The 27,591-nt window shown below is 38.9% G+C and overlaps 1 protein-coding gene across 1 annotated transcript in view; it reads right to left on the bottom strand.

Annotated features, from left to right (window-relative positions):
- GPC6 (glypican 6) overlaps positions 1-27,591 on the bottom strand; it is a 498,670-nt gene that overhangs the window by 46,182 nt on the left and 424,897 nt on the right. Inside the window, exon 6 of the mRNA XM_033513812.1 lies at positions 20,759-20,902. Within this exon, the coding sequence (XP_033369703.1) occupies positions 20,759-20,902 (144 nt within the window). The remainder of the gene's footprint in view (positions 1-20,758; positions 20,903-27,591) is intronic.

The raw sequence follows: 27,591 nt of genomic DNA on the forward strand, positions 1-27,591 counted from the left end.
TATGTCTGTCCCATTAGCTCCAGCTGGTGCAATGAGCAAACTAACGGAGTACCCCCATGAGCGAGGCTGCTGAAGACGATTAGCTTCCTGCAGATGTGTTACACATCACCTGAGACAACTTGGGTGAACTGCAAAGTTCAGGTGAGATGCTGATCAAATATTAGATTTGATCTGGGAGGTGGCAGGTGGCCATTTGGGTGTGATATAAGACCTTAAGAATCTCCTGCTTGCCTAGCTTGCAATTACAGCCCCAAATAATATAACCATCCTTGCCTGCAAAGGCAAACACAACCTCTCCACCTCAATAAAACTTGCCATGTACCTTTGTCAGCCCTAGAACGGATTATTGTAGTGTACTCTATTTAGAGTGAAATATGGAATTCACTTGAAAAATGGAGTAAGCATGGAATAACCACAGCCTCACTGCTTACCAAGTGGAATGCTATGTCAAGAATGCATTACACATTGCTTTGGGGTTTGCTGTACTAATATATTAGCAGTGAACCTTTTATCAAGACCTATTCCAAATTTTATCCATTCTGCTGGAAGGAATATTCTTTCTTTTCTGAATTAACTGCCCTGGATTTGTTGATATTACAGATAGACAGAACATAGTCTTAACCTATTGCAAAAGAACTTTCTCTCATTGTCCTGGATTTTTCTAGAGATGAAAAAAAGCCTAGAAAATGACAGAGAGAGAATATGACTCTTTCTAGAAAAGATCTAAAGAGTTTGGCCCTGATGCAAGTGGCAGAAACTCCCTGTATTTGTTTCACACAGCACTTCCTGCAGGGTTCCCCATGGCCTGTATATTACATACACTGAGGAGTGCCAGGTATCTGGGCAAAGTATTCTGAGGGTAATAGTGGGATGGCAAATGATAGGATGGAGTTGGAAAAGTATACTGGCTTGGGAGGTCAACAGCAGTTTGACTGTGTGCTTCATCTGCTGGCTTTGGGGAATGGTTCCTGATATCCCTCAAGCTACATCCATATCTTGGAGGATATTTATTGGTGTGGGCCAAAACTGTGATGGGAAATGAATCAGCCATGTAAGCAGTGTGTGACTGGAGTGACTTGGTCCAACCCTTGATCACACACAGCCTTTTTTTATTCAGTGATCCAAGTAGATCCATCAGTTCCATATTCAGACAAAGACATAAATCTTCAGGTACACCTTGTGTGTGTAGTGGCTAATGTTTCTTGCAACAGCAACTGGAAATGTCTACCTTGCTTTTTCCTGCTATCTCCTCAGTTCTCTTAAGCCTTTCTTTTGCAAGATAGTCTTACATTTTTTAGGTCTGACAGGCAGTCATTGTTCCCATAAACATGACCTTGTATCTAATTATCAAAATATGTTTTATCTGAATGGACTAAAATCATAGGTGATTTAGATCACTCTCTTGGGCTATCCTACTCTATTAAATATATATCCTGGGACCAGTCTGTGCTCATACCTGCAAAGTTCATACTGAATTTTACCAACATACACACTGAATGCTACAAGATCTATAACTGGTTTTCACAGAGTTCTACAGGAACACATGGTTATATAGAAGAACACAGTTGCTTGGAAACGTGGGGATTCCCTCTGTTTGCTGAGACCAGCAAGCCAGCTAGTCAGTCCAGATACTTCTTTTTGAAATTACAGGAAGTGCTTATACCTCTTGAAAAATCTGTCTCTGTTCTTAATGCTTTTAGTATGTTTTCTCCATGTTTTGTAAAAGAAGATTTTAAAGCAGGATGTTGTATATGTCACTTAAAATAAGAGGGATGCATTACTAAGCTAGATTACAGAACTGATCTTTGTGAAAAACAAGAGCAGAGATGTTCTGAGTTGCCAATCTGCAAACTGTTGCTTTCACACTATCATTTTCAGGTTTTGGGGTTTTCTTTCTGTAGAGAGCCATACAAGATTTTTGCATTTTCTACAAGACTGCCCTTGAACTCAAGTTCTATATGGGGATTCTGACTATGTAAGCAGCAATATGCTGAAAAGAAAAGGCGTCAAACTGTTGCCATACTTCTTTTTCTGAAGTAATTTCTAGTGGAACAGTAATTTCTAGTATATATTTTAATGTCAAATCAGCCTCTGTCAATAACCCTTTTGAGTTGCTAATTTTATATGCTTAATATTGTAATTTTAGTTTCTCTTCCATGCCAATGCTATTTTGATTTACATAATTGAGCTATCTTTTCAGAAATAATTTGATTTTATTTATTATTTTAGCAAAGCTCTTAATTGTCTACCTTACCTTGGGAGAAAACATTTTGTACAAGCTCGCCGTACATTTATTTTTCTCACCCATTATCTGATGACCTACTGCATGCTTTTCAGTATTTTTGTATAACTGGGCAAAATCTGATTTTTCAAAACCACCAGATATCTGCATTGTTGTCCCTCTGCAATTTTATTATTTAGTGAATCCTACACTATCCACACTAGAGAGGTCATTTCTGCGTTCTCCCCATTTCACTGCATCTGTGACTTAGATCTCTGGACACTGCCTTCATCTACAGATGGTTGTTTTGTTGGATATTTTTAACTTGTTTGTTTTTTGTATTTTTTAAGGAAAAGAAATACAGGACAGAGAAAGAATCACTGAGTCATGAGGGATCAAATAAAACTCTTTACCACTACTACATTCTGGGGCCTAGCCTGGTAGTTTTTTCTTCAGTAAGTTAAGAATGCCAGGAAGATCCCATGAGAAACTGAAGATTGATTGTCCATGCAGATAAAGTATGAGATCAGTCACAGGAACAGTTTCAGCATCGGCCAGCTCTCCAGACCAATTTTTTGGCATGGTTTGGGAATTGTTGTAGGCCGGGCATCACAGTTTTCATGAGGCCACCAAGCTTGGTGAGATTTAACCATGATTGTTCCAAGTTCTCAGTTCATTAAATTTCCTCTGGGTTCTTCCTGAGTCAGGAACCCTGTAATTCCATCTCAGACTATGGAAAGAGACACCCTATTGGTGACATCCATACCATGGGCAAATTACCTAAGCTAATTTGCAATTCACACATCAAGCTGGACACATCAAAACCAGGCCCTGGGTACAGCAGTGCTGTCTAACAGAAAACATCAACAGCATGAAGTATGTTCTTCTAGGAGACACAAAAGCTATAAATGAGAAAAAATTGACACAGAAAGCCCTGTCTTATTTGGAGAGGAATGAATGAGAAAGAGGATGGACAAGGAGCACAACTACATCATGGGAGTCAGAGATCCTTGAGATCACCCCAACCAGGCTCATAGACCTGGTGGCTGGATGGCAGACACATGTCAATTGAACAAATTAGTCCTGTGGAGAGGCAGGTCAGGAGTTGCAGAATGATGCTAAAATATTGTTATTGCTTCCAGGACGTGAGCTGGCAGCTTCCCATGCTGTGGCATGGTGAGTGGCAGGATTACACTAGCTCACCCAGAGCTGGCTTCCGACTTTTTAGGCTGTGTTACTGCAGGGCACAGAGCTGACCTGTAATATATTTTTACTTGTAAAGTTCAAAATGGGAGGGAAAAGAGCAGTGATATCTCCCTGAGAGATCAGAAACCATTAGAGATTTTGCATAAGGAGAGGAGAAAAAAAAGAAAAAAAGACCTGAAAGCGATGGCAACTTGCCAATAGGTTACTCATGGACAGTAATAACAAGTGGACCCACAGGGATAAAACAGCAGCCACAGGATGAAGTCTTGTCGCAGAAAGACTTTGCTTTCCTCAGATGAAACCTCAGGCTTCTGCCCCTCTCCTACACTGTTCAGGTCTATTTTCATTTCAATGAAGTATCGTGGAAGTGCACTGGAAACTAGCCAGACTCATTCTTCCCAGCTCTCCCTGTTTTACAGTACAAAGCGCTGTGCAAACTCCCGAGGCACACAACTCTCCTGCTTGTTTGGTTCTGCTCTCTGGCATTTGTAAGCCTCTTGATTAGCTGGTGGCCCCAGGCTCCCCCAGCCACCATTTGGGAACGCTCACCCTGAAGGATGACACCTGCTTGCCTCCAGAAACTAGGGTCATCCTGGTGTGTCGAGGCAAAAGCTCCTGATGCAGTTTTTATGAATGACTGTGAATTCTGAGACTCGAGCTCGGAGCCTGCGAATGCGGCGTGTTGTGGCTGAGCACTGACAACGAGATGATGCACAGCTTTGGCCTTAAGTGAGATTTATAGCTAGGGCTGTTCATGATGCAAAGAATCTGTCAGTGTCAAAAGAAAGAGAGAAAGCAGTCTGATCATTTTAAACAGTTAATTGCAGAGGTTGTTCTCAGTTGAATAAAATTACAGGCATGGGATGTCAAAAAATTTCTTTCCTGGGTGCTTAAAACTTCTCTGTGTAGGCTGTGAAGTTTTCAGTCTGCAAGTCTGAAAAACTCAGCTATATGAACATATGTTGTTCTTATATGATACGAATATATCTATGCTTTTATCACATGAAAACATTCAGATAAAGACTTTCCAGATGCTCCCAATGCCTTGGATTTAACATAATATGTTTCCTAAAAATAATGCTTCAGCCTAGCTGTGATGTGTTGCCAATTAGCAGCTTGTATAAATCTCTCAATAATGATCTCATAGAAAAAAATATTTCAGTTTTTTTGATTTAATTAGACATCAGCTTAATTCTATAGGAGGGGACACATTGAATATGCTCTTTCTTTGGAAAAGAAGTCCAAGAGATAACACACTTTCTAACTTGCAATAAATGTTTTTTAGTTCACTTTTTGCTCAATTCAAGTGTAATTTCCTGGACAAATTCCCCAATTTTTAGGCAATGTTTTCAAACAAAAATGTATTTGAGCCAGTTTGACTGTAAATGTTTTTTGTGTGAGAAAATGTACATGTGTGGTAAAAAGAAGTACAATTGGATTAAATCATAGTAATTTTAGTAATCTTAGTCCTTTTACCTGACACGTCACTTATGCCAATCAGGAAATCTAGATAAAGTTCTAGTAACACGGAAATACCAGCAGTGCTTTTCTCCCTTGAGAGGTAACACAGAAAGAAATGTTTTTGTTTAAAATATGATTTGGACTATTTTCCTTTTGCACAAATCAGCCAAGGTCCATAAATGAGAAGCAACTTGGATTTTATTTTAATGAGATTCACAATCCATGAAAAAGTTACTGCCATGCAGCAGTGTTAGAAATCAACCTAAATTCTGTGTCAGCCTGCTGCTCATACACAGAGGGCTCCCTGTGCAAACATACCCCAGTAAGAGAATGCTACTCACACTGTGAAATCCAGAAGCACCATGAGCTGGCAGCTGAAAGGCCTTGTGCTTCAGAAAAATAATAACAAGAAAATGTTGTTGAATTTCTCAAGGTGTGTGGTGAATAACAGCACACAGTGCTTCTTTTCTTGGGGGAATATGAGTGGATTCAGAGTTGTCTTGCCCCAGCAGATAGATAATTGCTGTAATTCATTAGAGAGGCTAATTTCCATTTTTCATTACTGGAGCAAAACTTTATAAACTGTGTTGAATGGAATGGGAGCTTTTATTTCCTGAGGCTGCATATGTAATCATTTTAATTCAAACAACCAGTCAAACCAGCCTATGCTGGTCATTATGTCTCCTGTCTTCCTGTCATTTTGCAGCTTAATTTCTCCATCAACTCATGCCTAGTTTTACGCATTCCTTCAATTTCTCTGTCTTGAGGCAAAGCAAACTTATTGGTGGTGGTTGGTTTGCACAGTTTCTACAGTTTTCAGAATAGACCAGCCAACATCTAACATTGATCTTACATTATTTATGTTTCAGCTGTGCAAAGAGAATACTTTCATACCAGGAATGACTTTAAACTATGTCCTATTTTAAGACAAACCTATTTATTTTCCTCATGCCCTTGCCATATTTGCTGATCAAAGCCACTTACATCTAAACAAGCTTTGTTTCTTACAGATGCTTTGCCTGTCTTATTTTATTCTACAGTACAACTGCTCGTGAAGCTGAATTTATAACTCAGCTACTGTATGCATGACTTCATCCTGTGATGGAGAAGGCAAAGGGTTAGAACTCCACTTTAGGTTAAAGAGGAAAGCAAATCTGTGTCAAAAGAGTTACCAAAAAAGCCCAAACCAAACCCTAACCCACCAATAAAATCCCTGAAGGAGCCTACAGGTTAAATCATTAAAATCCAGGGGAACTTCACCATTCTGACTACAATTTCTTTAAGAATTGCCTTACAGTATGCAAACAGGCAATCTGAAAAAGAGAAGAAATAGAGAAGAACAAGAAAAATGCAAAGTAACAGCAATCAGTGGACTGCTCTCAGAGCAATCCTGCAGCTGGTCTCTAAACGGGAGTGACATTCTCCAGGACTCTTGCTTGGACTATGCAGACCTACAGATGTGTTCCAGCTTCTGCAGTGCTATGCACCAAAGCAAGGAGATACCCAGTAAGGATGATTTTTTAAAGATGCACTTTAAAGAACCACCCCAAAACCAGAGTTCTTCATGTTTCTGAACCTTTGAAATCTGTAAAATATAGCTATTTTACTTCAGTCTAACAGACTACAGATAAGATAGCAGACTATATCAGAAGCCTGTGTTACTTCATTTACATTTTATTTGTTTCTTGTCCTGACCAAACCCAGATAAACAGGAAACAAACAAGAATTGTCTGCCTTCCTCATATCCCCTGCCTGTTTTCCAAGAAAATGCTGTTCGATAGTTGAGGTCCAGGGTGGAAGGGATCTGAAATAATTCTGACTCAAGCTCTTGGTGCCAAAGCTGTATGTTTGTACAACTCTTTGAAGTTGATAAGAAGACAAGAACCGTTCTTCTTGATAGGAATCCTAAAAAGAATTGTATCCTTAACAATAAATAAGAAAAAAGCAACATGATTTTTTCAATGCACAAAATGGTTTAATTCAAGGAGGTGTGGGAGAAAAGGTAGAATCACTTTTCATTTTATCTGAACTGGATTGCCCATCCTCCTTTTATGCTTATATGCTTCTTCAATTATTTTCAGAAGATATTACTTGCCTCATATCATCCCATAGATGGCTTCCAGCCCTTTAAGAAATGTACTATGCAAGCCAAATCTCTGTGATGTTTACACTTCCTTTCAAGGTGGTTTTAGCAATTTTATCTCGTTTATTTTCCTACTTAGGAAAACCTGGCAAGCTATCAGAAGGAAAATGTGCAGATGAATGCTCTTCATGGAAACTAGATGGATGCTTAGTACCTTCCCAAGCCAGGCTAACTTTGGGTTTTCTTGGGATTAACTTGTTGAAATTCAAATTCATCTGGTGCCTGTGGATCCTTTCAGGACTAGTACCTCTTCTGATGAAGAGCAAAGTTCTCTCAAGCTGTCTTGTACTATGCACCCCAAAGGCATAAGTGAGTGACTGTGTACGTGAAAAGCAACTCTTGGCTTTTCTTCTGTGTTGATAAGCCTACACAAGGCTCATGATTTTAGCCTTCCTCCCCTGAATTTGCAGTGTAGGATAACAGCTTGCTGCCCTGCTGGCAGCCAACATAGTGTGCTCCACTCTTAAAATTGTGGGACAAGTTTAGCAGGCTGCAGTGCTTATGTGCCATCCCTTATGATATAGGTCAGCAGGGGCAGGGAACTAAGCACTGTTTTGTGCTGACCACACCTGAAACCTACAAGCTAGGCTTACAATTAAAAATTCTCTGTACAGGGAAAAAGTAAAAACTTTACTGGTTGCCCTCTTTGGCTTCTGGGACCTGGAGAAGAGATCACACTTTCTGTTTATAAGCAAAGGTCTCAAGAGTTTTAGTGTTCCCCGAACCTGTACCTGAGCATACAGCCAATTCTCAGAACTGAAATTCCTGGCCATCTTGAGCCTCTCAGCCTGCACGTTCACACATGGAGAAACAGGCTTCTCCCTAGTGTCCCCCTCCTCTCCCCAGTGCACCCTTGGTGGAAAATGCAGCACCTTTCTCTGTTGTCTGTTAGAAAACACTTCAGCAAGCCAACAGCTAGAGGAGTAAGGTCTCAAAATCAGATAACATTGCATTCAGAAGTGTAATAAATCCTAAAGGGAACCTTAATGTTAGTCTTGTTCTGTGTCACTACTAATAGTGGAAAAGGACAAAAAATTCCCAGTTCATTTAGGGAATGGTTACCTGGATAAGTGCAAAACAAATTTGGAGGTTCTAAGCATCCCACACTGTAATGCTTCAAATGGGGAAAAAATACTTAGGTGTGCACCTAAATTCAGCTGTGTGATCACCATGCAGCATCAGAGCCCTTCCTGAAAGCCTGATATATTCACTTGCATTTATTGGAGAGCTCCCAGGGTGTGTGTGGGCTCTTTTCTGGATGCAAAGCTCAGCAGCTGGCTTTTATCCTTAGCATCCACTGAGTACCTCTTGAGCATGGCTCATATCCTGTAGTGAGAGTCTGATTTTGGTCACCTTGGTCTAGGTGGCCAGAGCTATATTTTGGGTGGTTATAAGACAGAAATATCTTGCTCAGATCTTCCTTTTTACAATGATGCCCTTCTAATCTCTGTTTTCTCTCTAATGAAGTGAATGGCTGAGAGCAGAGAGAGTGTTATTGCATGGGAATGAGTGGCCTTGAAGTGATTACGGTGCCTTTGCCATGGGGACACATTAAGGAACAAATGACATTGAAGAATATGTCCCTATATATCACTAACTATTTTCTAGATTTCTGAAAGCGTGTTTGCCAGCCATATTATTTCACATTTTAGCACAGAAATAAATCAACATTACAACCTGTGGAAAATAGGATTTCTTAAAAGTACTTCCACAACTAGCTTGAGAATTCCAGGGGTTTTGTCCCAGAACATTACCACGTCAATTTTCAGCTAGTCACATTCCCAAGTGAGCTGCATGTTTTACAGGCAGTACTTTTTCTCCAATCCATCTTTCCCCCATATGTCTATATCCGGCTGATTTAATGATAAAAGAGATTTTTAAGGGATCTGGTTTTGCCACACTGATTTTTATCAAGCAAGGGGTGACTTGATAAAAGTATGATGAATCTAGGCCTCTCTCTGCAGGCAGAAAAGATCTGAGCTATCCATCTTCCATTTAACAATGAAAGTCTTTACCTAGAAGAACTGAAGTTGGACTGGGAATAAGAATCTGGATGGGATTGAGACAGGGGCTGTTCTCTTTTCTTTCCCAGCTATGTAAGCATTATAATCTGGGAGACATGGGTTGCAGATAAAAACAGTCATGGTTTTCCAGTCCTACCACTATGTGTGAAAATGCTCTATACCTGACAAAGAAGAGGATATTCCCAGTCCCTGGGAGTCTTGCATCCTGGACAGTATTCCATCTCTACTTTGCACTTGGAGATGTAGTCTGAATCTATTGCCTGAGCATAAGGGACAAGGGGAAGACATGCAAACATTCTCCTCTTTCTCTTGTGAGACAAACAAGAGAAGGTTGAGGTTACAGTTCAGATTTTGTTAACTTGGGTATTATGAATATCATGCTTTACAGGAACAACTGATTTGTTTTTCTGGATCACTCCATTCCCACAGTGCAAATAAATGGTTAGAAAACCATACAGAGGCAATGAGCAATGACTGGGAATCCTGCATCTTCTACTTCAGAAGAAAAGGTCTGAAAGATAGAGCTCATTAAGGTGCTCAAGACAGGAATAGAGTTTTAATGTGTGTTCAATGCTGAGCACATTGTGACCCCTTGTTGCCAAACCAAGCAGAAATATCATCAAACTGTACGATAATCATTCCCTAGAATATCCAGACCATGAGCTCCAGAATGAAGAATCTATGAACGAAATTCATCTCACATGATGTCAGTCTTCCTGTCTGAACTACAAACTCTTCTACTGCAGACAATGAGAAGCATTGAGAAGCAGGAACTGAAGAGTCCAAGTGCTACTTAATCCAACAAAGATTTTAAAAGTAGCTCAGATCAGCTGTGCCCTGAAAGTGCCTATTTCTCTTAACTGAAGATGTTAATGAATTAATATGGATAACAAATAATGAAGGATATATTATCTGTCTGGCTCTAGGGTTAGATACCCCCATTTGGTCAAGTGGATTTTGTCTGAATGAGGGAATAAGAGTTAGAAAGATTTTTATGTACAAATTATTTCTAATATTATAAATGTTCTCTGATTTTTAAAGCCCATTAGTATTCATTGTGAGATCACAGAAAAGGAAGTTTCTCACAGGTTCATTTACAATGCAGTGATTTTTTTCCTCTAAATGACTGATGCTTTTTTCAGTAGAAGAAATACATTACTCAAATTCCAGTTATTTCTCCATATATATCACACTTTAATATAGGAGCACTGTAGGTATGTTATGTTAAAAACACAATGCACTTTAAGCAATTAGCTTTTTACTTTACTTTTTCTAGCAGTTACTTAGGTAACACAGTTATTATTATGTACTGGATATTTTTATGGCCTTGAATGTTTCAAGAGAAAAACAACTTTCACTCTGGTCTGTTTTCATGTGGATTCCTACACAGTGTTTATGCTGTCCAAATATACAATAGAAAAAGAAAATTCTCAGCACTTTAAAGCAAAGGCATATCCCAGGCTTATCCTTGGGACTGCTAAGAGCTGGTTGAGTATTCAAAGCATGGTTTGCTCCCATACAAATGAGCAGTAACGTCAGCTGTCCATCAGGATCTGGCAGTGCATTAGTCTTGACTGAATTTAAATCTATCAATGTGTGTGTTGATATGTCAGCTGGGTGTCTAAGAACCCACCAGAGACAGCGGAGACAGGGAATGAGGTTCATTTGCCTGCAGATAGTTATTCCCTGCCTTTGGAAACCTTCCCTCTCTTCCAGAACAGATGTCAAATAGGTCCTGCACCATTCCTGAGACTCATGTGAAGCCTCTCTCTGGAAAGACTGTGACCTCTTAGTCAGTGGCATCTAGACAGTTATTCAAGTTTCCAGTGTCTCATTTTGGTATATTTTAAGATCTTATGAGTAGCTCTGAGCTCCCTCATTCAATATAGATACAAATGAATTTAATGCCATGTTGGAGTCCTCTAGAGCATCCAGAAGATGGAAGAACTTCTGTAAGGCCTTTATCACATCTCTCAGCTCTTTGCAGATGCCTAGATAGTTCAGGGCATGTCACTTATCATGACACTTGTGTTTCAGCAAATAATTTCTGTCTGTTACTGACCCCCTTGACTAGCTCTCCACTGCTACCATGGACGATTAACAAATCCAGCTCCAGAGAGCACCTGTATTAGAGACACTGAATCAGACAGAGTGAATTCCATTTCTTTTGTACCAGAAATAACATTTACATGGTGTACATTCAGTACAAAAGCACCAAGACCCAAAAAAACCAACAAAGACATGTACACAATGGTAATTTATGATTGCTGCCACCAGATCACAAAGTCACTGGAACATGGTGAAATTGTGAGCTTCTGTTCAGTCCACAGTTGACTACATCTGAGTCTTTAATTCTAATAGTCTTAGTCACTTTCACTTTGGTAGGCCTGTCTGGGGAGAAGTCAGGTATTGACTGCTCAGGATTTAGATTAACTCAGCTCTAGTCCTCTGTAACCTCAGTATCTTGTAAAGCCTAATGTTCTTCATAGCTGATGGAGAAACATTGGCACTTCCACAGAGTTATTCATGCAACCTCTGGCAGATATCTACATCAGACTGGGAATTACCCTCTGAAAATGCTTGTTTTCTTAACCAGCTGTGCCAGTAGTCCATACTACTCAATCCTAATCCTGTAGGCAGAGCTGTCTGTTACCGTGTACCTCAGTACTGGCAGTGTCCAGAACAGGATCTGTTGAAGTGCCTTTCAGGTATTCTTTCATTTTCCATGTTGACTATGCTGTCAACTGAATTTATATTACTTATTATATTTATTTTTACAGTAATATTACATATTACTGAATTTGTAATATGCTAGCTACTTATTTTGCCCTAATGTGGACCTGTGAGGTTGCTAGTGTCTACACCCAGACCTAGGATCTAGAAAATGCTGTTGTGTTTGCTCAGAGATGCACAGTCTTAGGCTTGTCCTCTGTTAATGATGCATACAATTTGATGTGATGAATCCATGCTTTTCCCTTCCCTAGTATAATTAATCATCATATTTCCCATCAAACATCTGTAACTAGCCACTCAAGATTTACTGTTTACATTACATTACATACAGCTTTGCATTATAGAAGCATCCTGTATTGCTATCCCAGCAACCAAGACTGACACATTGATATGATTGAGGGATGGTAAAAATTGAAGGATGATAAGAGCAGGAAAACAATACAGGAAATTTTTCCTAATGTAAAATATTTGGTTTTGACTAAAGAAGGGTTACAAAAGGGTCCCCATTTGTAATGAGGATAAACCTTTTTATTCCTTATATTTTACCTCTCTTTAGACACCATAATACATATAAAAGTCCATAAAGTGCCATTTTCTGTCTATTACAATCTAAGGAAAACATATGAGACGTTTAGTTTGGGGAATCAGTTTCAGCCTGCTGTAGCCTACTATTTGTTCTAAGTGGAGTTCAGCACTGCACACTCCTGTTACAAGTTCACAATATATCCATCTGCTGCAGTATAACAAAATAAAATAATCTGCAAAGGCTGGAGAAAACTAATTGCCAGTAAAGCATAAAACATGTTTTTCTTTGGAGAGTGAGATTCACTATTTTAAACTAATTTAGAAATTAACAGTTTTAATTTCTCGCTTGGCATCTACACTTGTACACAACTGACTTTGTTGTGGAAAGACATTTTATGTTCTGTAGTCACACAAAAAAGGACCCTCAAATTTTTCCATTTTTTATGAAAACTTAAAACTTATTGGCTGCACTCATCTTAACAATGCAAGAATTCATCACAGTGTAACACCTTCCAGGGTGGCAGGCAGCCATCACTGTTACTGTCATATTACTTGGAAGCATCTAAATAAGCATGGTTTATGCACTGCAAGTGGCAACACAAGCCCTGCCACAAATTATTAACCCATATTTTTTTTTCCTAATATGATATCAAAACACTGAATGTGGAAGATGTATATATAGTTACTATCTTTATCACGAACAAGAACATTAAGAACTGACTTTTCCTTCTGCAGATTCATGCACAGACACATGAAATGAAATGTGATCTGTCTACCTTTTGAAAGAACAGTGCAAATGTATTTCCTGCTTAGATTAATATTCCAGAGGCTGGTAATACAAACTTTCTGTATATTGGAAAGCACCCCTACTCTTTATTGAGCAGAAGCCGAAACATCAAATGTAAGGAAGTAGATTTTAATCCAGATTTACAAGGTGAAATTTCCATTGAATAGAAGTTGTGCAGCCTTGAAATTAACAATTTTTGTTTGAGTTTAGCTATCCTTCTAGGTACCTGATGATACCATAGTAATGAGTATGATTAGCAGTATGATAAGAACTATGTGTCAATATATCTTATAGATCAAAATCTCCTTTGTGCACATCTTATTCATAGAGCCTAGCTCAAATGCTAAGACTTATGGTTACATTTAGACATCTATAAATTGGATCTCTGAATTAATCATCCAGATTATATTCATCCTCAGTGGGGAGAAGAGGGTAATTCAGATTATTGTCTTCTCTAAATGAGTATTTTAAGCAAGCTGTGGAGGTGCTATTTTCATCTCTAAGTAAAGGAATGAAGTGATAGCTCAGACTTTGATTGCAGCATTAGAAACATGAAAAACTAGGACAAATAAATCCCCGTTCATGTTTATCTGGTTTGTTAGGGCACAGATGTGCAAACTTTAGCCTTCTCTTTACTCTAACAGCCAAGTTCAGCAATGACATAATTTATCAATGTACACCAAGTGAGGATCCATGACTGTACCATTTCTTCATCTTACTTCATCTTTGCTGAAAGTCTGATGATTAAGACCAGATTCTATCTGCAGGTTTTGTATACCCCACCTCTGTAACAGTGATCCATAGAACCATGCACGCCCCTAAGACTTTCCTGGAAATGAGATGATGACTCTCAGTGGGTCTTCACACCCATCAGGTAAAGGAAGTTCAACTAGTACTAAAAAGTCCATTTTAGAAGATGATCAAGCAGGCACTGTGTTCCATGAGACATCACTCTTCAGGCAAGGCAGAAACTGCATGGCAGTCAAGATTTGTGCATTTTCTTTGACAACTAATTAACGTGGAGACGTGTGGCCCCTGTCCCTGTTGGGAGATGGCCTTTCCTTGCCCATGCTAGTCAGGGTCTGAGCAGCACGCAGACCCATTCCACCTGAAGACAGAGGCAACCACTGTAACAAAGCTCTGTCTTAGCAACCTCCTCACGCACGTCCGGGATGCAATGCATCAGATACAGCAGCATGCACAACTGTCCACCTGGGGGATGGAATAATATCACCATTTTTAAAAACAGGACTCTGTCAGGTCTCCCAGGAGGGTTCTGACAGCTACCATCATTCATCCACCTTTGCCACCTGGAAATGGTATTTACCACGAGGGAAAAAATGATCGCACAGACTTAAACTTAGATATTGCTGTGAGACAGAAACTGAGACTAAACAGAACTTGATACTAGGAAAACCCTTATTTTTGGAGAACCAATGAAAGCCTAAATCTAACACCAAATCGCTAACGGACCTCAACAAAGGTGGTAAAACACATTTATTCATTTTGCATATTGCATCCAAACAGATAATAAGAAATAGGACTCTATCTAAGCATGCAAAATGTAAAACTGGAGGATCATCACATAGATAACACCACAGAGTTATCAAGTCCAACAGCAGTCTAAGGGTTTTGGGGTAGTAGCCTGTGGGAAGCCAGTGGGCTTCTAAAACTCTTAAGAAAGCCTGTCATCTTCAGCCTTCAGAGTGTGGCCCAAAACTCCAGAGTTATGATGTATTTTACAGGCTCATTGTTCATATCTTATCCTATGGCCTCAGTATACTGAAGATATTTGGAAAATTAATCCCAGAACTTTAAACCCTCTAAGACTTATATCTTCTAGATTTTATTCTGGGGTCTCTTGAGGAAAAAAATACCTTGAGGATAAACATCTATCCCAGGAATATTGTGCTATCATGGTATGTATTTAACAGTTCAAGATTGTGGACCAAATGGAGTCTAACAAAACTTAAATGAAAACTTCACGTTTAGGAGTGCCTTGGAGGATTCCCTGGCCAATTCAGATCAATGTCTGAATACAGTCCTGTTACTTTTAGTCTTTTATAGTGAAAATGCAAAGCAGATTATATTTTTTTAAAGTCATATTTTCTATTTCATGTAGTTTTGGAGCACTGGGAAAAGGTTGCCCACAACTGATTTATTAGGTTACCATCACATTTTTTCACTGTAACGAAAAACATAGCACAGTGGAACAAAAAAGTTAAAGAGACTTAAAGTGCATCAGAATTTATTCCTATAAAGAGTAGTTCAGGGTATTTTTCTCATGGAAATTGAGACTTTATCTACTTTTACTTTAAGGAAATCAGTAGGGATGCTAAAAGAACATTTTCCCACAAAGTGTGACACAGTATATTCCCCTCCCCAGGGTAAAGAGCATAAAAGGTGTTCTTTCTCAGACAAGGTGCATGCTCATCCACTAATCTATGCAGCCACTGTACTATACGTGAATGCAAATCACCCATGAGTGCCACAGCCAATTTCTCAGTTGCCTGTCTCCATAGTATGCATGTGCATTATGTATTATATGTTTAATAGTGCATCAGCTCCCAGGTGAAAAATCAAGAAAACTTCCATGTCTTCCTGAAAGGAGATGTGGAATTATTTTATACACGTCCAGCCAGGTCAGGCTGCAGTATGTTCTCGGGAGAAATTCCAGCTGAATTAAGACAGCACTGCTGTACAGTGATGTGGTGGATACAGAGGTACTTGGGGCAGCTCAAACACAGGAAACAGCATGGCTGGATCAGCATGGTGCTCTCTGTAGACTAATTAGTCCTGCTAAGAAGCTGGACTATTAAATCCATGCTAAATGCAAATCTGTGCAATGTTCCTGCCTTCCCCTTGGGCTGTGCTGAATGAGCTCTGCTGAGGAAAGCTTTTCTGTCTGGAACCAGGGACCTCTAATAGCCACAAAAACTTATGAAGCTGTAAAGCATAAGGAGATTGGCCAGCGAGACAAGGGCAGTTTTAGGGAGAGAGCTCAGGAAGGCCTGGGAGCTCATTTCCATTGCTCCAGGCACAGGACTCAGAGCCGAATGCTACTGCAGTGTCTGTGTTACTCCTCACACCCCTGTGGGGTTTGAGACTATGGGGATGCTTACACCAGTTTTTAGTTCACATAGCTCCTCTCTGGGGATAAAGCATCATCCTTGAGGTGAGAGAAAAATACTGGAAAGCAACAGCAGCTCTGGGCACTGGGCAAAATGAAATTAGAATGCAAAATTACAGAAAGAACTGCTAGTATTTTGGACTACAAGATACACACACAAAGTAAAGATGGTAAAGGTGAAACTTAAACAAGTATTTTGTCCAGCATTGTACAAAGACAAATGGGAATGAAGTGAAGAATAAGAATACCAAAGCTTACACCATGTTGCATTGTCCTCCAGATAGTCCTCTGGGAAGCAAGAGGGAAAACAGATTCAGGGAACAGAAAAACAAAACAAAACAAAACAAAATAAACCACAGGTTATACCAAACAGGCAACCACAGAGAAGATAACGAGTCTTTATAAGCAGTTGACTTCAAATGAGAAACTTTTGATCATGCTCTACAGAAGCAGGTGTGCTCAGTGGTTAAAATTATTTTGACTTTTGACAATTTCTAAATTTATTGATCTTCAGATGTACTTGCTAGATGCTTGGACTAAGATTGCCACTTTTTGGCACTTTGTAGTAGAGGGATATGGAAAGATTTCTCTGAGCTGTTCAAGTCTATATCTTAGGATGAAATGAATTGTGCTTTAGAAATATATGATCTCAAATCAGTTGCCTAAACCCATGCTTTGACAACTGAAGAAAGGCCTATATTTCTCTCTGTTAATGGTAAAAATTACAGCCATCTGGACTCAAATCAAGGTAGCTGGTTCTAGGTATCTGCACTGTGGATTTCTACACTGAATCAGAAAAGTCCTCATTTTTGCTACTGTTATAGTCAGTATAAGGTGGAATACAGTTATCTGAATGAAGGCAGAGCAAGTGAATTTAGCAGCTCTGATATATTCCACCCTACTCCCAAACAGTCTCCTGTAACCTCACTTTCACCTTTGGACATCTTGAAGAGCAAAGAGCATTAGGTGACTATATTTATGTAGCTGAATTTCACATGGTGCAACCTGCAAAGAACTGTTCTGTTCTCCCACTTGGATGCCTCATAGTGAACATCCACTAGAGTGTTCTGTCCAGACTTCAAATGCCAGTCCAGGGGAGCATAAGCATCTCAAATTACTGTTCTATCTTCCAGCTCAGTTGGATGACTTAAATACTCCAAGGCATGTCCGTCTTGTCTATCTACATGTGGATATTCCAGCTGAGTCTATTATTTCCCAGTCTTTGAGCAATGTCTGTGACAGATGGGGTGAATCACTCTCCAAAGATGTATGTCTCTCTCCACTGACTTCAGAAAGAGCCTTTTAGGCCCAGTGCTGTGAAGATGTCATTGAATTGTCTGAGCATAAGTATCTTGAATTGCTTGAGCTTCTGTAGTGTACTCAAGCCAGCTCCCCTCTGCTGCTCCAGGAGTCTACTGGTCTCCTTTAGTCCTCTGCTGGTCCTATATTTCAGATACCCTAGGATGTCTAGATGGTGCTTTTCATCCATCCTTAGACAAGACTCTCAAACTCTACATAACTTCCTAAATACATCAGATGCTTTAAAACCACATATACCATAGCTTTTGGAGGATATTTAAGTTTTTCCATATTTCTTTTAATTAATTTTGATCTATTTCTTATTTGTTAAGCCTTACTTGTTACAGCTATGACAATAACACAGAGAAATAACTTTCCCTCCTTTTGGAATGGAATAGCTGGATTAATCACATAAGCTCAGGCAAGGATGAAGGAGCACTTTCTCAGGTGGGTTCAGTACCTGGTAATTTCAGTGTAGGCTTCTTATGAGGGCTGCTTTGTGCAACACACCTGATAAAATATGCCCAAATGAATTAAACTTGTAAGTGGGGATATGAGCAGGAGCAAAACAGAATTCAGTTCAGATATGCTGCATGTTTGTATTGAAATGCAGAGGATATATTTTCTAAACTTGTTTTTTTCTGCTGTCAAAGACAGATAAAAGTAGAATGCTTTGTCACTTCTTTTGAGGTTTTGGTAACTGTATGTTTGGACTTTGTGGTGACAGTTTAAAGTTAAATGGTCTGACAGTGTTTCATGAACACAAACTCCAGAATGTAACCCTAATGTAACACTGAACAGTCTTCAGAACCACAAGAAAAACCTTGTTTCTTATATCTATAATAATCAAAATGGTCTTTAAGTGTTTGAAATTACCAACAAAATACTAATATTGCAGTGTATTTATATGACATAAGCAACAGAAAATGATAAGTGTGCAGACAGGAAAACTGCTGTGCACGTGGTCCTCCTTACATCCTGTTAACAATGCAAGGGTTGGAAGTATCCAAATGAAGTTGGTCCTCCAAGCTCTGGCTACAGTTAATGAAGAGAGATACGTCATTTGGGGAATGATTCAGCACATGGAAAGCTGAGATTCTAACACAGGTTAAATGGTGTTTCTGTGAGGCAGGAGTGTAGCATTTATATCCTTCTGGATAAAATCACCCAAGATGGTGTGAGATGCAGGCAGTGACCTTTCCCAAGAGCTGCTAAGGGATTACAGCTCTGAAATAAGGCCGTCTGCTCTAATCCACATAAACTACCTTTCCTAGCTCCACTGAGATCAGCAGCCATCTCTGAATTGAGAGATGGTTGGTCCCAGCCCAGAAGGAGACAACACATTCATCACTGCCATTTGAAGATGGATTTGATACCAACACTCATCATTAACAGACCATAAACAGTAATTACTTTAAATACCATCAGCAAGAACAGGAAATAGGAATTTGATTTGAACACTTTTTTAAATTAACAGCAGAAATACTAAACTCCTTGTTTTTTTCCTGAAATAATGCATGAACAAAACGAGTTAAATCATATGGAGATAAGTTCCCCTTTCAAAGTCTAGAAGTTATAAAGAATTATCTGCATTGGCAACTTTCATTAGTTTCAGCCTTTAAAGGCTGGCAGCTTAGGACATATCTCTGTTTTATTCAGTGTGCTGCTCAGTATTTTGCAAGTTAGTATTTTAAAAAGAATATTAACGTGTTCAGAAGTATTCTTCTTACGTTGATATGTAATGTATCTTAAACCTTCATTTTTCATTACAGAAATGCTTGAACTGTTTTTACATTACTCAGACTAATCCAAGCTGAGCCGGGCTTCCAGCGCCTTCCTTTTTGTGCTCTTCCTCCCATTTCAGCTGTTTGCAACCTTTAGATTTGACAAAGCATGATTGAAACAGAAAGGCTTTGGTGACCTTTCACTTCACCTTGGCCAATTCTACATTAAGATCCAGGCCTCTGCTCCAAGCAATGCAGGCCTGGTTCTCTGAATCTGAAGTGAAAGGGTAAAATTAAGATCCCATCAAATACAGATTGAGTATTGCCAGTCAGATTTTTAGCCTGAGATGTTGCACTGCGCTATGATCCTGCTGTGGTAGGATCTACAATGCAGGTAAGCATCTTCTCTGCTTCTCCTTTTAGGATAACCAGGCTACACTAATTCAAAAGTTGAGAACTAGCATATGTTGCTTTTTGCTGCAGGGTAGTCCCATGTCTTGACTAGAAATGCCATGTTATTTTCCTATTGAGTTGCCATGAAAATTGACAGGAGAGAGTACATAGAGCACAGCATAGACAGAAGTGATTTGAAAGACTTGGCACTGTGAAAAACTACTGTGACAATCACATGAATTTGATGAATGACGGTGTCAAGAAGATACCCGGGTCCTCATCTGCATTGGTATATTTGGGTACGCTCTTTGGCAAGTCAGACCAAATTCTGCAAGTGTGCAGCAATAAGCTGAGGGCATGTAATACAGCCGTTTTAAAATAAGAAACTCCTCATTTATGCTCATTGGTTTTACCTAGAGGTGATTGCTGGGATGGTAGTAACTACTGGCTGTAGTAATTAGCCCTCTATTAATCTATAAATATATAAATAGCAGGAACATTGAAGTCTGAAACGTGAAACTGATGATTGGTAGTAAAGAAAATGATATTATGTTAAAGTATTTTTCTTTCCAAAATGATTGAATAAGTAAAGCAAGATTAACGATCATTGAAGTTTTAGCTGATTAGACAGTTGTTGAGATGGATAGAAATAAAGCAGTGGTAATTTTATAATTAAGTAAAGAAGTGAAACAAATCAAGGTGCCTTTGCAAGGGTTTAAGTTAAAGAACTAGATGATAAAAATGGCCTTAAAACATAACTTCTTTATAAAATAAAATAAAACAAATAAATTATTGTCGTAGAGCACTTTTGATACATAATTTATACTGCAAAGTACCTGCAAAGGCTTGTGTGGTTTTTGGCTGCTAGGAAACAGTTTATTCTCTTCTAACAAGTCTAATACAGAAAAACTGAGCCATACTGCTCTCCTACAACGAAATCCTACGCCATTTCCACTGGGGAAAAAAAACCAAAAGCTTTACAGAATGCTGGAACAGCTGGAAAAGAAACTATAAAGAGTGATTATAAAATTATTAAATCAGGAGATGACCACCTTCTAGTATATAGCCAAGCCTTTTGTAATAATTTGAAGATGGAATATATTTCGCCTTACCAGCCTATCCAAACTTGTACCAGCAGCAGTTGTAGGTCGCTCCTCTGGGTTATATGGCCTGAACCTGGTGTTGAAGTTTTCAGGGACAGAACGGGAAGATCTCAGGGCAGGTGCTGGTTTAGGTTGGCCACATCCTTGGAAAACCTGAAAAAGGCATTCATGGTTATATGTTGGTTATATGAAAATCATAAAAAAAAGGAGAGCTGGTATTTTGTAGCCTCTTTATTCTTTCTTTTGTATACTTGAAACAAGGTTTGACTGACATTTTTATACTTGTGAATTGAGTGCTTGGCCTGCATTAAAACTCAGGTTAATAATTTAGAATTATTAATCACGTGGTGAAGGTATAGAAACATACAGGGACTTTAAAACCCCTTTAATTTAAGAAGGTGGTTATTATGAGAAATTAACACCTGAAACATCTTAATTGCTGTCTTTCCAGGAAGAAAAACGCACAAAAGGATGTTCTTTGTGGCAGAACGTAGTTGATAACTGTTTTCAGTTTTGTAAAAATGTGGTATTTACCCAGAATCACAGGTCATCCATAATCCCTACCTACAGCTCTTTCTACCTTGCAATCTTATTTGTAGTCTTAGAGAAAAGGTCAATGATGAAATAGTCTTGCAACTGGATAACTTTCTTATTCCCTACCAATCTCTCCCTAAAAGAAGGATGAGGCAGACTGAGTGGGCAACAGTAATAATGATTTTCTGCTAGTGTGTTTGTTTTCTGGGTGTAGAAAATAATGTTCAGGGTTATGAAATTTTTCATATACTTCCATTTGGAAAAATAGTTTCAGTATTGTGTATTTGGTAGGTACTAAAGGACACAGAGGACACTTTGGACTACTGGATATCAAGCATATTTCCCAGATGCATTTTCACACAAGTTGCACATCCAAAAAGAGAAAGAATATCCATGGAGTTGTAATTTCCAAGTGCTCTCAAAAGGTAGCATCCTAGTTTTTGCCTTCATACCAACTTTTTCAGTTTTAGAATCACCCTTATGGTTTTGTGACCATTGCATTTTGGCTGTTTAAACATTTTTCCTCCACCCAAAAGAAAAAAAAAATTAAATGTCAGAATTTCAGGTAAGATATATTATAGAAAACCCTAATGCCATACACAGTCTGTTCGATTGATGCTGTGTCTTGACTGTATGACCAAATGACTCCTTTCTGTGTGGATATGTTGGTTTCTGTGGCCAGGTTTTGGTAGCAGGGGTGCTCCAGGGGTGGTTTCTGTGTGAAGCTGCCCGAAGCATCCCCCATGTCCAGCAGAGCCAATGCCAGCTGGCTCCAGGGCAGAGGCTCTGCTGGCCAAGGCTGGGCCAATCAGAAATAATGGTAATGCCTCCATGATAACATAGTTAAGAAGAAAAAAAAATAAAAATAAAAATAATCATTGTGTAGATGTAATCGTGGCCAGAGAATAGCAGAATGAGAACATGTGATGGGAACAACTCTGCAGACCCCAAGGTCAGTGCAGAAGGAGGGCAGGAGGTGCTCCAGGTGCCAGAGCTGAGATTCCCCTGCAGCCCGTGGTGCAGCCCATGGTGAGGCAGCTGTGCCCCTGCAGCCCATGGAGGTCCATGGGGATGCAAATATCTGCCTGCAGCCCCTGGAGGAGACCCACACCAGAGCAGGTGGTGCCCCAGAGGAGGCTGTGACCCCGTGGGAGCCCTGTGCTGGAGCAGGGTCCTGGCAGGGACCTGCAGCCCATGGAGAGAGGAGCCCACTCTGGAGGAGGTCCTGGTAGGACTTGTGACCCTGTGAAGGGACCCACACAGGAGCAGGCTGTGCCTGAAGGACTGCACCCCATGGAAGAGTGACCCATATCCATGGTGAAACTTCTGTTTCTTTCAGGGTACATTAAATTTGCTCTCAGTTAGGTTTCCTAATGTTAATTTCGAGGCCCCAGATGATTCAAAATTAGCTGAAAGAAGCTGATTCATACTAAATATATGTCCAATCATCAGGTCTGCTTTGGCTCAAAGTCCAGCAGGTCAGCTGTTGTATAGCCATTGGGATTTTTAATTTATGAGTGGAATACTGTTTGGTCTGGTTTGAGAATATCTGTTTTAAGAGTTTCAAGCCTCCCTAGTCCTGGGTTCTATTGGACAATAAATTAATGTAATCAACTAAGAAAAATTATTTTAGCTTGTAAAGCTCTAAACCTTTCATCAGGAAAGAATCTAATTTTTTGTCTGTGAAGAAAATTCAACTAAGATTAATATTCAAGATTTTTACATAGTTGTGTAGGATAGTGTACAATTTAAAGGGTGTAATCTATATGTTAAGATCATGAATTATACTTTGAAAAGTTTACTTAAGTTTCTTCTGACTTGAGATAAGTTATGCACTGAATACATAATTGTTTGTTTAGATATCTATGAAATCCCATTTACTCAATTAAGCAACTGGGCATTTGCCTACAAAGCAAGTGACAATTATCTAAAACATAAAACTAGATTCTCAGGAGAAAGGAAAGTGAGGGCACGTCTCCTTAAATGTCCCAGTGTGTGATTGTTAAGCTACTTGTATGACCATGTGGTGCAACTGCAAGTCTACACAGTTTATATTTCATCTTTCTTATGATGTATTGAAAAAAACCCAACAGAGACTTTGTGGCATTTATCTTCATACAAATAGTTGAAGCAAGAGGTTTTATACAAAACAATTTACATACAGTCAGACAATAATAGAGATGGAAACTAGACTGTATTTAACAGATATAATTGATTAATTAATCTAATTATTTAATTTTAGATTTATTTACATCACAGAAAAAGAAATAACTTGCTCTTTAAATGACCTAACAGAAATGCAGTAAGGATACAATAGTCAGTAACTGAATTTTGAGTGCAAAAGAGATGTTTTTTAATTTACATCCTGGTATTAAGTGACAGAACACAAAATGTAAAGATGATAACTAATATTAACAAATGCTTCCTAAGAAGAAGCAGAAGAAATACTTTCTTTGCAATGCTACTCAGAGGTATTGAACAATTTCTGGAAAAATATTCAGGTGTTTCATTGTACATGCTGTGAATTGGTAACATAAACCCACTCTCTAAAAAATTGTATTTTATATATAATTGGTGCAGTCCATTTAATCTGAATTTAGAGAATGGGTTACATTTGAAATTAAGAACGCTAATTTTGTCATCCTGTATGTGTCTACATTTAAGCTATACATCTAAGATAGGGGAGATCAGAAGCTGCCTTCTGTTTCTCTTTCATCAGCATCTACAGTAGATTGGGATGTTCTGGATATCTGAAACTCTTGTTAAGATTTTATAACATGAAACCATTTCCCACTGAACTGCAGTTAAAGCTCAAATGGACCAAATCTCTATGGTCAAGGATATGAACCAAGCCATGAGAACAAATCAACCGAGCCAGTGAAGAATTAAATCTCTTGAGCTGTCTAAATGGAAGTATCTCCTTCAGGACCGGGATGTAGATACTGTAGGAAAAAAAGAGCCCCTTTCCCAGGAGAATTTGAAGTTTAGAATTTTGCAGAAGACATAGTTTGTTCTCTGTGAAGCCTTGGGTCATACTGTTATTTATCCATGTGCTAGTGCTCAGTGTTTCCAGTTGAGTGTCTCTGTATGATTCTGCTCCATTGACTCTACAGATAGAAGAGCATTGATTTTTTACCTGAAATGCCATTATATTTTTCCTGCACAGAGCTCTGGAAAGAACACAGATAAATGAAGAGGTTTTCTTAATATGAAACTTGTGGACTATTTTAAGAAGAACCTTGGATGTAGTTCTGTGAAGATATCCTCCTTATAAATAATGCATAGGTAGTCTGCTATGTCATGGAGCTCATTCATCCATTTAGCTGAAGTAATTGCTGAGAAGGAACATATATTTATAGGTTAAAATGGCACATCCATCAACTCAGATAAAAGCAGATTCAAGAACTTACTAAAGGGAAACACTGTTATGGGATAGACTGTATGGAAGTGGAAAAATCTGGTCATGGCAGTCAAATGACTCTCACAGCAGTCTAACAATAACAACCTGTATAGGACCAGGCTGCTACAGGAAATAGCTCAATATGTTGTAAGAAGCAATGGAGACACGATTATGCTGATGCAACCAGACTAGGAATTTTCTCCACTTTCAAAAAAAATGGATGTTTGCATCTTTTGCACTGTTTTTCAAGTTTTTCTCCACTTGTGAATGAGCAATCTCTGGAGATATCAACTAGTAAACATTCATGTTTTTAAAATGGAGCAGATGTAGCACATACTTTTTGACTTGAAGCAGGAATCAAAGGTGTTGGTACTGACAGCCTTGTGGGAAAATTGTGAAGGCTCTCAAAACATGCTTGTTTTGGCCAAGATTGAAATAAGCATTTATATGTTATGACTGAATATGACTACCTGAATTACCTCAGGGAGAATGAGAATGAAAATAAGGTAAATGTATGCTATGACTAAGCTAGATATGAGCTGAACCTTGGGAAACAATGCACAAAATGTAAAAACTTTGCCTGAGAAATAATCTAATCAACATGTTGCTGAACACTGAATTTAGCACTATATTGTTCAAATACCAAAAATCTGTCACTGAAGAGTAACAGAAGGATTTCAATAAAGAGGATATCCTGTTTCAGCTATTGTAAGCAGAAATCCAAGGTAAATCTACTGCACCCTGACTTCTGCCAAAGGCAACCTTCAGGGAACATTACTCTAGTCTGGGTAGATCCAGGCTGAAAGGCCTATTCTTAAAAGGTACTGATGCCTCAGGAGGCGTCTCAGGCAGCCCAGGCTGATTGTTTTGCACTCTCTGTGGTTTGGTTTGTGGAAGGTACTATGAAAGAATGGCTGCAGGTGTTAGATGAGGAATCTAAGGAAACCAGTTTTGATGATCATCTGTCCTTATCTTCTCTTGGAGAAGGGAAACTTTGGGTGTACTCAGAGCACAAAGATCCTTCCAGCAGAAAGGCCTTGGGGCTTGGGATGTGACTTTCTACTGTTGCTCTTTGTTGACAAGAGTCTCCAGTTGTCACAGCTGCCAGGAATGGGACTTTCCCTGAGGCAAAATAAGGACTTTGTGTGGCTGTCATTAAGGGACATGACAGTTGTGCAAGGTGAGCAGCCAAGAAGCCAAGAGACTTGTGGTCAGACTTCCTAGGCAGCCAGTGCTGGATACAAACTGCTGAGAAATACCAAGTAAACAGAGAAAGATTGCAGCCTCGTCATGAATTGGAGGATCTCAACATAATACTAGCACATGTTTAATGTGAACTGCACAAGAAGAATTGACTATAATCATCACACAAACAAGAGAAGTTAATGGCCTGGGAACAGAGATGTGCCATTTTATGCAATGAGAAATACTGGAATGTGTTTGAGTCTGAATGTCCCTTGTCAGTAGGACAAAGATAGAAGAGATACATGTGGTATCTCTATAATTCTCTCAGTATTGACATACAGCCATCAAAAGAGGAAGAGGGTTTATGTCTTCTAAGGAAATGAAAGACAAGGAGTGAACTCAAGCAATAAGCCTTGACTGTCTGCACTGACTAATAGTTAAGTTGTTGGCTTCTTCTTGGATTTTTGGAATAGGGAAAATTTATATAACTATTTAAAACAGGAGCACTGGATTTTGGATTAAATAAGCTTTGTGTCTTCTACATCCTCTTTGTGCCTACAAAGAGGATGAAGAAAGTGGGAGCTTCTTGAGGAAGAAACTTTTTGTTTTCATTTTTTCTATTCCTTTTAAAAGAAAAACAACATTATATAACATGGCCAGAAATTCTACTGAATACAACATAGAGTCTTCTCCCAGACATCAACAAGATTTTTAAGTAGAAAAGGCTGCATGTCAGTGGTGAAAAACAATCTATGTGTATGTGGGTGTTGCAGGCATAACATTATTAGTGCATCATCATTTTTCCACTGTGAAAAAGGCACTGACTGACTTGTGGAAAAATAGCTGTGATTCCTAGCCACCACATTTTTCAGTAGGTACAGTCAAATAAAAGGTACAAAATTGTCTGAAGAATGAGAAGATAGAAAAGACCATGATTTCAACACCCTGCTTGAAGCTGTCTGAGTGGCATCTCAGAATAATTGACGAGAGTGGCTTTTCTTCCACATTAGGTCTGTAATTGCATTCCATGCACCCCATTACATCTGGTGAGGTATCTGTCATTTCCACTGAAGCTCTAAGTGGTCAATATGTATAAGGAGGAAAAATTAGATGACAGAGGATGGATTCAAAGTCTGCTCGTCTATCATCTCTGCGGGTCTGACCTGGCATAAGAAGAGGACAGCACTACAACCAGAGCCTTTGCCTTTTTTTTTAAAGGGTAAAGCATTTCCATGTTACATGAAAAAGGATGGATATAACCTAGGAAATCAAGGAAATCACATCTCAGGAGAATAATGGTCCACAGAGAATATACAGAGGTCCCTCAAGGATAGACAGCTCTGTTATCTATGAAAATATAATTAAATAAATTTTTATGATATTATTTCTTTTCTGTTCTGCAAGATTAAAAATAATATTGTCTGAAGTTTCTCTTAGAAGAAAAACCTCTGCATTGCAAATGGTATTGGTATTAATCTTTATAGTAAATAAAATATTTTTCAGGGACAGAAGAAACAGTCTGCTCTGCTACAAACAAGTAGTGAGATGAGCTCATGCCAAAACATCATTGGACTCTGGCAGGGGATGTAGCTTTCCAGCTAATGGGAAAACTGTGAAAACCAAACAAGTAAAAAGGAAAACAAAATACACCTGGGCCTGGGGTGAGTTTTAAGTGAAAATATTTTTTGTTTCTTTTTTGAGGTTAGGGCTGGGTTTGCTGAAG

Source organism: Parus major, chromosome 1 (assembly GCF_001522545.3).
Source record: "Parus major isolate Abel chromosome 1, Parus_major1.1, whole genome shotgun sequence".
NCBI lineage: Eukaryota > Metazoa > Chordata > Aves > Passeriformes > Paridae > Parus > Parus major.